Source organism: Hypanus sabinus, chromosome 2, assembly GCF_030144855.1.
Source record: "Hypanus sabinus isolate sHypSab1 chromosome 2, sHypSab1.hap1, whole genome shotgun sequence".
Taxonomy (NCBI): domain Eukaryota; kingdom Metazoa; phylum Chordata; class Chondrichthyes; order Myliobatiformes; family Dasyatidae; genus Hypanus; species Hypanus sabinus.
Genome location: NC_082707.1, coordinates 194,470,305 through 194,485,580, shown reverse-complemented (window position 1 = coordinate 194,485,580; position 15,276 = coordinate 194,470,305). Strand labels below are relative to the sequence as shown.

General features: G+C 41.1%; 1 protein-coding gene across 2 annotated transcripts in view; it reads left to right on the top strand.

The window, feature by feature from the left end:
* Positions 1–1,010: 1,010 nt before the first annotated feature.
* The window catches only part of LOC132389583 (latent-transforming growth factor beta-binding protein 2-like), a 408,009-nt gene continuing 393,743 nt past the window's right edge, over positions 1,011–15,276 (top strand). The window contains exon 1 of one of the 2 annotated variants that reach the window (XM_059962068.1): positions 1,011–2,188. In XM_059962068.1, coding sequence (XP_059818051.1) covers positions 1,419–2,188 — 770 coding nt within the window. In that variant the 5' untranslated portion in view covers positions 1,011–1,418. The remainder of the gene's footprint in view (positions 2,189–15,276) is intronic. The other variant, XM_059962075.1, reaches the window with a different exon arrangement.

Genomic DNA, 15,276 nt, shown 5'->3' with positions numbered 1-15,276 from the left:
AGGCAAGTCTTGGTGAATCAGGGAGGAACGACAGATCAGGGGCTCGTAATCAAAATAATTTGGAGCTCCACGAGAGGATGATATCGTGGAAGTTCTGTTTGAGTAGGGAAGGGTTAAAAGTGTTGTCTTGAAATAGTTATGGAGGGAACACGTATCCCACAGGTGCTAAATAATCTTAGGGACGGCGAGAAAAATGACGATCAATATGTCTTTTACTGGATCACTGCTTGTTCTGAGAAAGGGGTAAACTGTGATAAAGGGGTATCCCACATCGGAGTGGATAGATTTCAGTATGGTAGCCCCGCACTGCTCGGTTTGCTTTGAACTTTCAGAGGAGTTGCCTGATTTGTGGCGGCATCTGTTTAAGGCTCCAAAATCGACCATCTGGGTAAATGAGAAGGCAAGGGTGGGTTGGGGGCAGGGAAAGTGAAGTGATTGTCAGTTTGTGATCTTGAAGGATTCGACATTAGGGAAAGACCCATTCGGACACTAATCAAAGCCAGGAATAAGTTATTTTTCTTGAAATGGACGCATTCAAAGCTGTATATCTTTTTGAGATTAAAAAACTATATAATTACTACTTTGCAAATCATTATTTTAGTTTTAATTGAAAGAGCAAGGCTGCCTGAACAACACAAGGCGCTCTGACAGTGGTGGTTCGTTAATTGCAACCACTTCCTAAAGTACCTCAGGAAACGAGCCTCGCTGCCGGATCAGTCATCTCTCACCGGGAAATCACCCCTCTATTAGAGCTCGCTCCTCTGTATATTGTGCAACATGTTCTGTTTTAAAGGGTAGCGCGAATTGTTTGATGGCAAATATACGGCATTTGAGATCGAACCAGCAGGGTCAATGCACTAACAGCGACTCTTGGATCCGCGACAAAATTTTTGCTTTAACGCGTCCGCTGATCTTCCTCGAATGTTGTTGATCTCCTGTCAGCAAACGGCGGGGTGTTGCATGCACACATTTTTGTAAAAGTCTTTATTTCTCTCTCGATACTAAATTAGGTTCTGTCCTTACGTCAGAGTTCATTGAGAGTGGGCGAGAGCGTCCTCTGTACGTAATGCCTGGTTCAGAAGGAATCCGAATGGGAAGCCAGAGTTACTTCAAAACTCCAGGGCAGAAGCTGTTTTTTTAAACCACAGTTACTGACTGGGAGTCTGACAGTCACCCACATGCACCAGAACCTAAGAGAGTCGGCAAACTTCTAAACGTGGATGCGACTTGAGAAATTATTTCAAGTATTTAGAAGTCATTTATTTTTATTTTGCAAGAAATACGTCTACACTTCAGTTTTGCAGAAGGGTTTTTTTTTAGTTTTACGCAAAACTTTATGAGGATTATATTGCAGGACTACAGACCAGGATTAAGTTAACTTTTCATCAAGAAGAACGCGAAATCATCCGGCGTGTGACATGGAGCGCAGTTGGTTCGAGATTTGCATCCCCGTTTTGATAGTGCTGGGGCTTTCTGTTGCGCCGAATGAGTCTCGAGAGGATTTTCGCGGGAGGTCTACACAGTCCTGGGGACTCCGAACGGGAAATGGGATCTCCAACCTGACAGTGAATAGTGCAAGACTACCTGGCCGCAGCAGAACACTGAGCGGCCAGAGAAGTCCGGAGACAAATCCCGTTTTGTTTCGGATGCCATCGGATGCTAATATGCCTGTTTCACTTCGGGCAGCGCGCCCAATACCAAATTTCGGTAGAGAAGCTAACTCCCGAGAAAGCGGCACTCATCGTTCCCGGGTAAATGGACAGGTTGCAGCAGGGACTGGGCGCGTCGTTCCCAATCCGCTAAATTATAACCCCGTAACATTACAGAGAATCAGTTCAACCTCACCCAGGACGAGACGTCCTATTACATCCCGGATTAGCGCGGTATCGTCCCGGGAGAGAAGCCGGACACACCTCGGGAGAGCGGAGGGTGGTAGGCATACATCGGCATGGACACATAACGTCGGCTCCTCCGAAAGACGAAGTGCTTTTATTTCTGATGCTGGCGGTAGTCCGGTTTCATTACGGGAGAAGAATCCCGCTTCCACCCCAGTTTCACCTGTCCGGACCAGCTATCTAGCTTCAGATGCTCCGAGGGCAGGGCAGACGGCCGCGGCTTCTCAGTTGGGGAGCAGGCAGATTGCCAGACAGAACCAAGGGAGACGTGCACCGACCAGGAGGTTGTTAGGGTGAGAGTTAAAGTATCTGAATGAAATACGATATTACTTTACATTCAAAACTTTAATCATTGTATTGCACTCTGATGCAGGTCTATGCGCTCTACGTTAATAATAAAAAAAACACATTATGCGGTAAATGAATAGTATGGGCCACTAGCTTATATTTTCAGTTTTAATTTTGTTTTGCAATATTTCATGGGACATGTTGATAAGACTAGAAAGGCGTTTTTTCTCCCGATATTTTTAGTTCGAACTTCTAAAGGGGAGAACATGTACTGCAATATATAAAATCCACCCTCGTTCTCCAGTAACCAGTCCCAATTTAATGTTTACACTGAATTTCTGTACCTTCCCGCGCTGTCTAATCAAGTTAATTCGTCGTAAGATCCCACTTGCACTGAGCAAGCCAGCTTGAACTCGCAGGTGGCGCAACAGTATCGTACAGAAAATCTCTCCACGTGTGTTTCTTTACATTTCGTCTTAACTGTAGGCAAACATTTCCAAAGAGCCCGAGTCCCCGATTGCCAATGTGCCGAGAGACCCTGCGTGGTCTCTCGCAGAATACGTCTGCCAATAAGAGAGGCGAATAAATCCTCCAGTCGATAGCCACAGCAAAATCATCCTCAGAATCAGGATCAAAATCAGGTTTAATATTACCGCATATGTCGTGACGTTTCTTAACTTCGCGGCATCAGTACAATGCAATACATGATAATACCGGAAAACTGTGAATTACAGTAAGTCAAATAGTTAACTGCAATAAGTTATGCAAAAAAAAACAGAAATGAAAAAAAGTGAGGTAATGTTCGTGGTTTAAATGCCCATTCAGAAATCGGTTGGCAGAGGGAGAGAGGCTGTTCCTGAATCGCTGAGTGTGTGCCTTCAGGCTTCTGTATCTCATCCCGATGCTAACAGCGAGAAGAGAGCATGCCCTGGGTGGTGGGGGTCGTTAATGATGAACACCGCCTTTCTGGGGCACCGCTCCTTCAAGAAGTCTTGTTTACGACGGAGGCTAGTGCCCATGCTGGAGCTAACTAAATTACTAAAAACTACAGCTTACTACGATCTTTTCTCGCCCTTTTCAAGTTGTTTACTGTTTATTTTATCCACTCGTTTCGCGTCAGTTGGCGAAATCAAACTATATTGTGCGGCAATCGATGGGTTAAAATAGTACAATGTAAGTAAAAAACGATTGGCATTTTTCGTTTAGATTACAGAGGCACACCAGATCCCCGAAGCACGGCACACTCGTGTAAAGGTAGCCCAATACAACCTGCGTATGATTGTGCACTGGTCATAAACAACTTGTTTTCGCTGGTAAATCGTGCGCTTAGACATTGAACCGATCTTGTGTCAGTGTGGGCCAACATGCCATTTGCACTGTGAGAGAAATACACTGGTGGAAGACCTTACTGGTGTAATTAGGTATTGAACATGGTACCAAAAGGGGGTGGTTCTTTCGGACAGAGTTGGGAAGAAGTTCATACTTGTCTGTAAAGTGGCATTAACAAGATAACAATATCCCTTCTCGTGCTGCTATGCTCTGTTTGGCTCCGGGGTTGACGAGGGACCCCGCTTTAATAAGCGATGCCAGAATGAAATCACAAACCTCGCTTTAATGACTTCATGCTCTTAAAAAAACCCGACGGCGCCAACAAGCTAACTTGCGAGGGAGGGAGTGGGGTCGAAGGAATATTTCTATCGTTTCTGCAGAATGAAAATTAGCCGCCTTTTCCTTTTCTCTAGCCAATGGCAATTTTCGAAACACCGAGGATAAATCCTCTTCTTAACAATGACTTCTTATCGGCCGGTGGCAACCCCAGATCAGCAAACGGGGATCCAGCTAATGCAGATCTCTGAAAAAATAATTCCGTTGCATTTCTTCACTTGGACGTTTGAGTTGCTTGTGCCGATGTGTATGAATGATTTCGCAGTGTGACACTTTGTAATGACATCGTTAACCTTCCTCAGTTCTTGAGATCAAGCAAGAAGGGAGAGCAGTTCAATCCCAGGGAGATCACTTAAATTGGTAGTATCCTGTTTCAGATAATCTTTGTTGCTTTAGGTAAATAGAAACGCATCAACACACACACACACACACACACACACACACACACACACACACACACACACCACACACACACACACACACACACACACACACACACACACACACACACACACACACACACACTACACACACACACACACACACACACACACACACACACACACACACACACACACACACACACACACACACACACATACCAGGAGTAGCAGATTTCGAGTCTGCTAACTATGCGATTTTATGAGTATAATTGCGAACTCATTGAATTGATTAGAATAGTGTTTTACTTTATTTCAAATGAGTTAGACAGAAACAAGAAGCGTTAATGTGAAAATAATTAAAGTTGACTGGTTGGATCCAGTTAGTGGCAACATGAAATGATTAACATTCATTCTCTACATTTTTTGTTCCATTTTCCATGTAGCAAAGTGGAAGGCAACAATATTGAATATGCTGCATATTCATATATCACGTTCCATTTTAAAGCAATTATTTTATATTGGGGGTGGAAAAAGTTAACATTTCAAAAACTAGAATGAATCCAAAGCAGTAAACAACATAATTTTTGCAGTTTTGTAAGAATATTTTGAAATTGTTCTAAAAGAATAATGCCTGGGACTTGACAATATAATGAATAATTTGGCAGATTCTGTCCCATACAGTTTACTCAAATCTTCCTGTATTTACCCTACTGAATACATATAAGACAATTGTTCTTTCTTTTAATTTGGAGATGTTGAATGCAATAATGATGTAAGGATACAGAATAAAGGGGGGAAATGAACAGAATACACTTAAGATAACAAAAACTAACAGCATGTGACCCTTCAAGCTTGCTCCACTGTACAAGATCTTGACAGATATTCTATCAGAATGTCCGTCCCTTAATATGCAAAAATAAATCATTCTTCATTTTCAGCGATTATTTCTTTACAGCCTTCTGGGATGGAGAATTCCATCCAGATTCACTGCTATCTGTGTGAAAAAAATTCTCATATCAGTCCTAAATTGCAATCCTTAATCTAAAGCAACACCCATTGATTTTAGACTCTTTGGCAAGGGGGGACAACCTCCTCACACCCAGTCTTTTGAATTTTATCAGCATTTTCCTTCTTCTTAAACTCTAGAAAAATCATCTCTCCTCAGATAGCAGACTTACCGTCCCTGGAATTAATGCATTCATGGCAAGTAGAGACTTTTTCTTAAAAATAAGACAGCAATAAATATAATACTGTAGAGGATTCACCTAGGGCCTAAGTAATTGCAGTAGGACAGCTTTACTCATGTACCCAAGCCCTTTCACAATAATGACATTCATGTTCCTAATCAATAGTGGGCTCTGCATATTGACTTTCAGATACTTGGAATAATGGACACCCAGGATCCTTTGAATGTTCATAGTGGATATACTTTTAAGAATTCCACATATGTACAGAGGAGATTTACATGGATGTTACCAGGATTCAAGGGACTGACTTCTGGAGTGAAGTTAAGCAGGTTGGGGCTTTTTCCATTGGAGCATAGGAGATTGAGGGATGATTTACAGAGCTGTATAACATTGTGAGTGTTAGAGATAGGGGGAATGTGCACAGTCTTTTCCCTAGTGTTGGGGAATCAAGAACTCGAGGGCATAGGCTTAAGATAAGAGAGGAGATATTTAATAGGAAACTGAGAGACAACTTTTTCACCAAGAGTGTGGTCAGTATATGAAATGAGCTGCCAGAGAAATGATGAGGCAGGTGCATTTAAAAGGTACTTGGACAGGTACTTACTGGTAGATAGGAAAGCTTCAGCAGGATATAGTCCCGACCCAGACAGATGGGAATCTGAGTCAGCATGGATCTTTTGGACTGAAGGACTGTTTCCATGGTGTGTGACACTATAACACTACGACCATTGTCTTTGTCCCCTCACTCAACTTGCCTATGGACCCTTGAAACTTTTTAAACCATTCCCAAATAGGGAGCACAACACATATAAAATATTCGACTAACTACATTATTGTAATAATGACAAACTTAAGTACAGGTTGAGTACACCTTATCTGAAATGTTTGAGGCTGCAAGTGTTTAGGATTTTGGATCTTTTGGGGATTTTGGAATAGATAATGAGATAGCTTGGGATTGCTATCATTTCTGACTCTGAATTTACAGTATGTGCTACAGTAAGCAGTCTTACACTTGTTCGTCACACGTATGTACTTAACAGTAAAAATGATTACATACCATTAATATAAGAAAATATAATGTGTAGGGTAACAGAAGCAGTAACAGCAACATCACAACACCTGAATCAGCTGTTGAACAACACGAATAACAGCAGGCTTTTAGACTCCATCTACATTGCTGTGTTTTGATTAAAAGGTTACACTACATTGTATTTGTATTTTACTTTTTTATAGGTTTTATGTAAAGTATAAAATCAATCTGCATTGTAGGCTTGTTCTGGTGGTAGATTTTCATCGGTGATGATCTTTGAAAACTTGTCCATGAATTTCTCTGCTGCTTTATGATCAGCAGACTCTTTACCTTTAAATTTTTTTAAAGCTTTAGAAAAGAAATGCTGTGCCTTTTCTTAAATTCCTGTAACCAACCTGCTAAATATTCACAATTACATTCAATTTTCAGTTTGACCTGATAGATCTTTGCTTGTTTCATGATCAGCATATCGTTAAGGAACAGGTGTTCACTCCAATGTTGACAAATCCACTCTTTCAATACACAATTGAGATCTTTATTTTTCATGCAGTGTTTTTCTATTTTCCATTAACTTCTGTTTATTACATACGTAAGGTCACTCCTTAGAACTGTTTGTGGTGCACAGAGATCAGCACGTTGCCTAGGAACCTTTGCAATGCCTTGTGGAAGTTTCCATTTGTGACATCATGTCAGCGTTCAAAATAAACTTCAGATTTAGGGAATTTCAGATAAGACATTAGGGGTTCTTGTACTCAACATGTACAAGTTCATAAGATTCAAATAACTGATGTATTTACATTTTTCATGTTTACATAACTCACACAACTACACTGCAATATTTACTAAAGTCACAACCCAATCTCTTAACTCTAAACAAACTCCCTCAACAAAAAATTGGCAGATCAGGTTTTTTTTTAACTACACTGCTAAACTATGGAACTCAGTAACTAAAACTATAAGGGATGCAGACCCAGTTGATGCCATTAAATGCTAGCTCAAAACCTATTTATTTAATCTTGCTTTTAACTAACATCGTTCTGTCTTTTTATTTTTTGTTTGCACTTTATGCCATTGTAAAGCATTTTGAAGTACATTTGTATGAAAAGCGCTCTATAAATAAGTTACTGTTATTATTATTGTTAAAAGAAAGGAAATTAAACCAGGTTTTCTCTTTCTGAGAATGCGAACTGCTTTCACAGGAGAGCACAATAGAAATCATAACACAAGCAAAATGATAATCCTTTCATGTATTACAAGAGGCTATTGAGTCTGGTAGCATATTTTTATTGTCCATGTTTCAGAGTCTATCATTTGCTGGTAGGGTCAGCAGTTATTGCCTTTCTCCACTCACACATGAGCCGATTCTTGAACCACAGCATTCTTTCTAGTGAAGATACTCCCACAGTGCTGTTGGGTAGGAAGTTCCATGATAAGACCCAGGGTTGAAGAAGAAGTAGTGATATACTTCCAGATCAGAATGTTGAGCAACTATCTGAGGGGTAGCATGATAGTGTTAGCAGTTAGTGTAAGGCCGTTACAGTTCCAGCAACCCGGATTCAATTCTGCCATTGTCTGCAAAGAGTTTGTACGCTCTCCCCTATGGCCACTTGAGTTTCCTCCGGGTGCTCCAGTTTCCTCAACATTCCAAAGACATATGAGTAAGTGGGTTAATTGGTCACATGAGTGCAATTAGGTGGCATGTTTGCATTAGGCCAGAACAGAAAGGCATCTCTAAATAGAAAAAAAAACAGGGGGGAGCCTGCAAATAGTGGTGCACTAATGCACTTGTAGCCCTTGTCCTTCTTGCTGGTTGAGTCTGTGGCTTTGTGAGATTCTGTCCGAGTAACCTGGATGAGCAACTGCAGTGCATTTTGTAGGTGCTTCCTCACACTTTTTTAGATGGCACTGCAACTACTTTCTTCTACTGGTAGAGTGATTGAATGTCTACGGTGGTTAATAGGAAGCTTTTCCCTGAAAGCTGTCTAGTTTTTTGAGAGCTCTTAGAGCTCCCTTCATCCAGATAAGTAGGGTATTCAATCATATTTCTATCTTATGTCTTATTAAGAGTGGAAAGTCTATGGGGTATCTGAGGGTAAACTACTATCTGTCTCTGACCTGCTCTTGCATCCACTTTATGGATGAAGCTAATTCATTTGTGTTTCTCATTAATAGTGATTTTGAAGGAAATATTAACGGTAATGGTCTCTAAGTGGGATAAAATCTCATTTTCTGTCCATGTGAAAAAATAATTTCTTGATTTTGCGGCAACATTCATGCCTGTGGCTCATACCATTAAGGTTAAGTAAATTCCAACCAGCCCCAGCAATGGAGATTGGGGTCCTTAGAGCTGGCTATCATTGTGATGTTTAGATCCAGTGAGTGTGGACTAGTTCATTGTATAGATTGCAGGAGTCCATAACTTCTGATCTTCTAGTTGTTATAAGAGAACTCACAGCCATAAGAAAAATGTTGCCCCGCTCACAGAAAATAAAATGGCTTGGTCATATATTTAGAAGAATCAGAATAGATATGTTGATAATGGGTGGCAAAGGAAAAATTGAGCAGGGGAACTAAAAATAATGTTTTTTTTGCATTTCACTGTTGCGCACAGAATTCCTCACATTTTAGTTGTTTCTTTTTGCAGACAAACTGCCTATTTGCTTTAAATAAATATTTAAATTTGTTAATTGTTGTCTAATACCTGCCTTGAATCCCAGCATGGGTCACCTCAAGTAGCTTGTTTGTCAGCTTACTGGTTATTTCTTGTAGCATTCTGGGTGCTTCTGGAACTGGTTGGTGCTGCTGGTTTCAGGGAAGCAGAACTTGTAATAATGTCAACAGTGGCAGGAAGTTATCCGGACAGGAGCAACATGTGTCTCACCATGGTGGTACTGTAATTCAACTAATGCAGTATCTCAGCATTCCCACTAATCTTCAGGACAGCATGATATACTTATGCTTCTCATTCATCTTTGATGCCTCTTCTGGATAAAAGATTTTTAATAAATAAAAGAACCAGCATGTCTTCACTTAGCCCAATTTAAGCTATTTGGTGCAGACTTAGGGGAAAGGGGGCCAGAGGTAGGGAGACTCAGGGACCTGATTGAAGATTGCAGTCTGTCAACAAAGACTAACAACGAGAATGCAGATGAAGATTTCTTGAACCTCTTCTGGGTGAGGTTTCGGCTGTAGGCTTGAGGTGGCGCAACTGTTAGGATGGGAAGTGGGTTAGGTAGATGCAGGACAATTGGCTATTGTATGGCCAACCATGAAGAAGGCAAGCCACAGTAGTCAGTAAGTTAGATGAGGCCACCCTCAGGGTGGAGGAGCAACACCTTATATTCCATATGTGTACCCTCCAACCTGATGGCATGAATATCAGTTGTGGCTTCCTGTAAATTAATTTCCTTTCCTTTATTCCCAACTGTGACTTTTTGCTTCTTCTCTCCTGCCTATTACTTAGCCCAGTCCCCTCCTCCTTCCCTTTGTCCTATGGCTCACTCTTCTCTCCTCTCAGATTCTTTCTTCTCCAGCCTTGATCTTTCCCACCCACATAGCTTCCAGCTAGCTTCTCTCCACACACCTTCTTATTCTGGAATTTTACCCTTTCCTTCTCAGTACGTTTTGGACCAAAATGTAGATTATCCATTCATTTCCATAGATGCTGCCTGACTTGCTGGTTCCTCTAGTATTTTGTGTGAGTTTGTTTGGATTTTTAGCATCTGCAGACTTATATTTAAGTACTCTAATTGTTAGATGGGTGAACAGCACTTTGAATTTTGGACAGCTAGCAGCAGGAGATTGGGGAGTAGAGAAGATGAGTACATTTCTGGGAATCAAGAGAAGGAAGACACAATGGTTTAACAGGAAAGAAGGTGAGAAATGGGGCAGGTACTAAGAGGGATGAGGAGCGGGGGGGGGGGGGGAGAATAAGGAAGCAGATCGGGGAAAGGGGTCCAAAATAAGAAGATTGAGAAAAACATCTGAGAAAAAGTGTGTGAGTAAGATCATGTAGCTGTGTTCATTTTAGGGGATGTGTGTGTGTGTAATCTATGCAGCAAAGTCTTGTCTCCGATTATCTCTCTAATATCAGACCAGGTCCTTTGCTCTTTCAGGGCAGTATGGTAGCTGATCTGCAGTACCTCTTCTACATTAGACAATTAGATCATAAGACAAAGGAGCAGAATTAGATCCATTTGGCCCATTGAGTCTGCTCCACCATTCTATCATGGCTGTTTTATTTTCCCTCTCAACCCCTATTCTCCTGCCTTCTCCCCATAACCCATAAAACAAGGACTATTTTTCAGTGAAACAAAAGTATTATTAATCTTGAGAGACTGTATAAGAGGAAGAATAAATCTTTATTTTGCTGTTTTTTCCATTAGCTTTCAAATAAGAGTGTCTAGATACACAACCATGATCTTAGCTATTCATAGTTTAAAAAAGACTTCTCTCAATCTCAGCTACAGTTGAATGTATAAAGAGAAAACAGGAGGATAAATACAGGACCCTGGTGAAGCACTGTCAAATGGTACAAGCTGAATCATCTGCAGCTCAGTATCAGTAAGACAAAAGAGATGGTAATGGACTTTAGGAAGACCAAAACTGTACTGTTACTATTGATGGTGAGGACCTACAAGAACCTAGAGGTGCATCACTTGATACTTGAGTGGAGCACCAACAGAGAGTCTGTGTACAAGAAGGGCCAGAATTGTCTCTACTTCTTGAGGAGACTGAGATCTTTTGGAGTTTACAGGCCTCTCCTTCACATGTTCTACCAGTCTGTTGTCACCAGTAGAATGCAGTGGTGTGAAGGGGAGATGCCATACTACCTCACTTCTTATCTGGACGGCGTGAGTGTGCACTCATTACCGTATAATATTACGGTAATTCTTGCACTACCATCTTATTAGTGTGAACTTGGAAATCTAATAAATTTTCTAATCTTTGATTTGTAAATCTTGTATGTCTTATTTTGAAGTTGTCTTATTTTGAAGTTAACTTATTTTTTATTCTTTCCAAATTCTCTTCTAATATGTGTATATCTGTGCATTTGTAATGCTACTGTGACACTGTAATTTCCTTTGGGATCAATAAGGTGTCTATCTATCTATGCCAGGGTTTCCCAATTAGTTTTCCACAAGGGCCAAATTTTGTCAAGCATGCCAAGCCAAGGGCCAAAACGTTCAGGGTTTTTTTTTCATTGAGCCAGTAAGTTGTTTTACGGGCAGATGTTGTTGTTGCTGCTATTACTATTATTATTATTATTATTATTATTATTATTAGTTGTAGTCGTATTAGCAGTAGCAGCAGTAGTAGTAGTAGTAGTAGTAATAATTTAGGCCTGGGATTCTCAAAGCCTGTGTTGTGGGTCACAGAAAAAAAAATGCACTCTTGAACCAAAATAAGTCCAAAACCAACCATTTACTTATGATTCTAGCTATCACAACTGTCAGCTGTCACATTGAGAACTTGTGGGACTTAAAGCGCACACACACACGCCCCCCCCCCCCCCCCCCGCCGGTAGTCTTCACCACCTCTCTTCCACACACAGAGTTTTAGTTGTACTGCCTTTTCCACTGTTTCTGTTCTCTCATTTAATCAATTTGTTCTTTTTAATTAAGCTATGTAGCATTTGAAGTATCAAGTGTAGCTATAAATGAAATTATCAGTATTATTGTTGTTATAATATTATTAGACAACAATAAGATTGACAAATGGACAAAAGTAAGTTGATTCACTCACCAATCAGTGAAAGAAGTGACAGCGACGGGATGAGCCAATCCTTCTGATGTCGGGCCTGTATTCTGTTGTGGCAATCCTGAGGCACTGGCCAAGATGTGCATTGAAGAGTCTGTTTCTGTCCTGGTGATTGATAGAGTTCATTGAAGAAAGAGATGACTAACATATGTACGTGGAGGCAAACAGTGTGAGTAGGAGCATTGCAATAGCTCTCGCGTTTTTGAATTGAGCTTGGGGAACCACGTTGATCCAAAAGTCTCTCACCCCAATGTCCTAGAGTTGTGCTTTGAGCAAATCAGATGTTCCCATTTCCAAGACCTCCATCTGGTCGTCGGCTCGGAGGTTTGACGGACTCGGAGTCCGCTGCGGTCAGGTCGCTTTCAGTGTGTGCTGCGTCTGCAAGGCTGAGTTGGGCGGCGCTGTGGAAGTTCATAGCGGGGGTATTCCCTTCTGCCGCCGGCGTGGGATGGCGAGTCTGTCGGGACCCTGAGGACTTGTGGAAACTGTGTGGTGATTTCTTTTGAACTTATAGTCGTTTAACATCTTTGGACTATTTTTACTGTGCCCATGGTCTGCTTTTTTTTTATCAGTTATGCTATTGTTTGCTCTGTTGTAACTATATGGTTTTTTGCAGGTCTTGTAGCTTTAGTTTTTGGTCTTGTTTTGTCTGGTGGATTTGGAGCTCCTTTCTGGGGAACGTGCTAAGATGGTAGCGCAATATTAATATGCAGCAGCCTCTCCGGACTCTGGATTGGGGATTGCCAAATGTTATGTGGATTTTCTGGTGTAGTCTGTTTTGTCATATGCTTTTGTGATATCATTCTGGAGGAACGTTGTCTCATTTTTTAACCGCATTGCACTTGTGGTTTCTAAATGACAATAAACTGAATCTGAAGAGTTGCCTCATCCATGGAAGGCACCAGCCTTTTGGCCTCTGCAGTCCACTGGCCGTCAGCCGAAATGGAGAACGGCTGTTTCAGGAAGAGGGGGATGTCTCCTGACAGTTTAGGGGTCTGTGACTTACTGCTGGTAACAATTCGCTAATATGACAGTTTCGCTTCTTAGATGACAGGCGGGTAGCTGGTGCGAGCCGCTGTCTAGTCGAGGACCGTAGAGAGCGTGCAGTAGGTTGAGTGCTGTACGGGGGCGTAGGTCAAGTGTACGGTGTGGGATGAGGTTAAAATAAATTAGAGCAGCGCGCACTTTATTTACATGTCATGACAGGTGCGTTCACGTAAGCGCCAATGGATCGACGCAGTTCAGACATCTGGTTCTTGCGGTCCAGACTTGGCCCATGTTCCATCTATTGGGGTTGTCTGATCTATGCAGTTCATCCCTGGCCTTAGGTTTGGAAATACCATGATCTATGCTGTACATCTTACTTAATGTTCAGAGGTTTAGATTCCTGAATTTGAGTGTTTAACCTCCGTTTCTTTATTCTAAATTTGACGAACTATAAAACTCTAGATCAATCTGAACCTACTACAGCCTTTGGAATTAGGCCCAGGGTAAGACAATGGACTGTGGACAGCAGCCAATATAAACTGTAGGACAGACAAGGGTGCCAAATCTTACACACTCCTAAAATGTGGTCACTGATGATGTGACTGCTCTTACCGTACTACACTTGGCTTTTCTCACACTGATCTTTTTTGTGAATAAGATATTTTTATCTTATTTGATGTTTAATGTTCATTATTTAGTACAAACATGGAAATTATTGTATGATTTACTGTGCTGGAGAGCAAGCCATCAATGGAAAAGGAATGGGGTGTGAGTGGGTGCTTGATGGCTTCTAAGGAATCAACAGTTGTGTTTGTTTTTCTTTCAGTGTACTGGTTCATAAACCACTCCTCTAAATAAATGAAGCTATTCCATGACTCAGTAGTAAAACAGATGTTGGTTTTACTTGATTTTTGCATCTGAATCTAATGCTTGACCTTTTGAGTGTATTTCAAAAATAGCTATTATGCATCTGCCTGAAGCAGATGATGTTTGAAATCCATAAAAGTCGTTCAGCACAAGCATATATTCTACATCAATGTGGAATTCTGCGGAATATATATCGGAAACAGAGCTTACACACACAAAATGCTGGAGGAACTCAGAAGGTCAGGCAGCTTCTATAGAAAGGAATAAAATCAGTTAGCATATTGAGCCAAGACCCTTCATCAGGACTGAGAGTCAGACTTTGCTGACGATTTATGTTCCAGTTCTGCCTTACCCATTCTTTCTCCATTTAATCTATTAGAATAATATCTATTTCTTCTTCACATGCTTGTCTAGTTTTATTTTGCTGCACCACATGTTCTCTTACCACTCTCTGGATAAAGTATATCTTTGTTGTTTGATTATTTTAGTGGTGGCTTCTAATTTTGATCTTCTCCACCAGTAGACGCACAATATTAAAATATTTCATAACTGTAAAGACCTCTGTTATATCACTTATTATTTCTGTTATTGTCCTTGCAAATCACTTCCCAACTCTCCAGTGTCTCCAAATAATTTTTGACATCAGATATTGAGGCCATGATTAAGGAAAAAAGGGCACTTGTAGCAAGTTTAGGCAGTTAGGAACACTTGAGGTGCTTATGGAGTATAAGAAATGCAAGAGAACACTTAAGAAAGAAATCAGATGGCTAAAAGAAGGCATGAGATTGCCCTAGCAGACAAGGTAAAAGAGAACCCTAAGGGATTTACAGATTTGCTAAGAGCAAAAGGATAGCAAGGAACAAAATTGGTCCTTTAGAAAATCAGACTGGTAATCTATGTGTGAAGCCAGAATAAACGGGGACACAGAGTCTATAGAAGTGAAGCAAAGTGGCATCAGCTCCATGGACCCAATACAGTTTACTGAGGAGGAGGTGTTTGCTGTCCTGAGGCAAATTAGGGTGGACAAATCCGCAGGGCCTAACAAAGTGTTCCATCTGATCTTGCGTGAGTCAAGTGCAGAAGTGCCAGGGATCGAGCAGAGATACTTATAACATCCTTAGTGACAGGAGAGGTACCAGAAGATTGGAGGATAGCCAGTGATGTTCTACTGTTTTAAAAAGGGTCTAAACCGAAACCAAGAAATTATAGGCCAG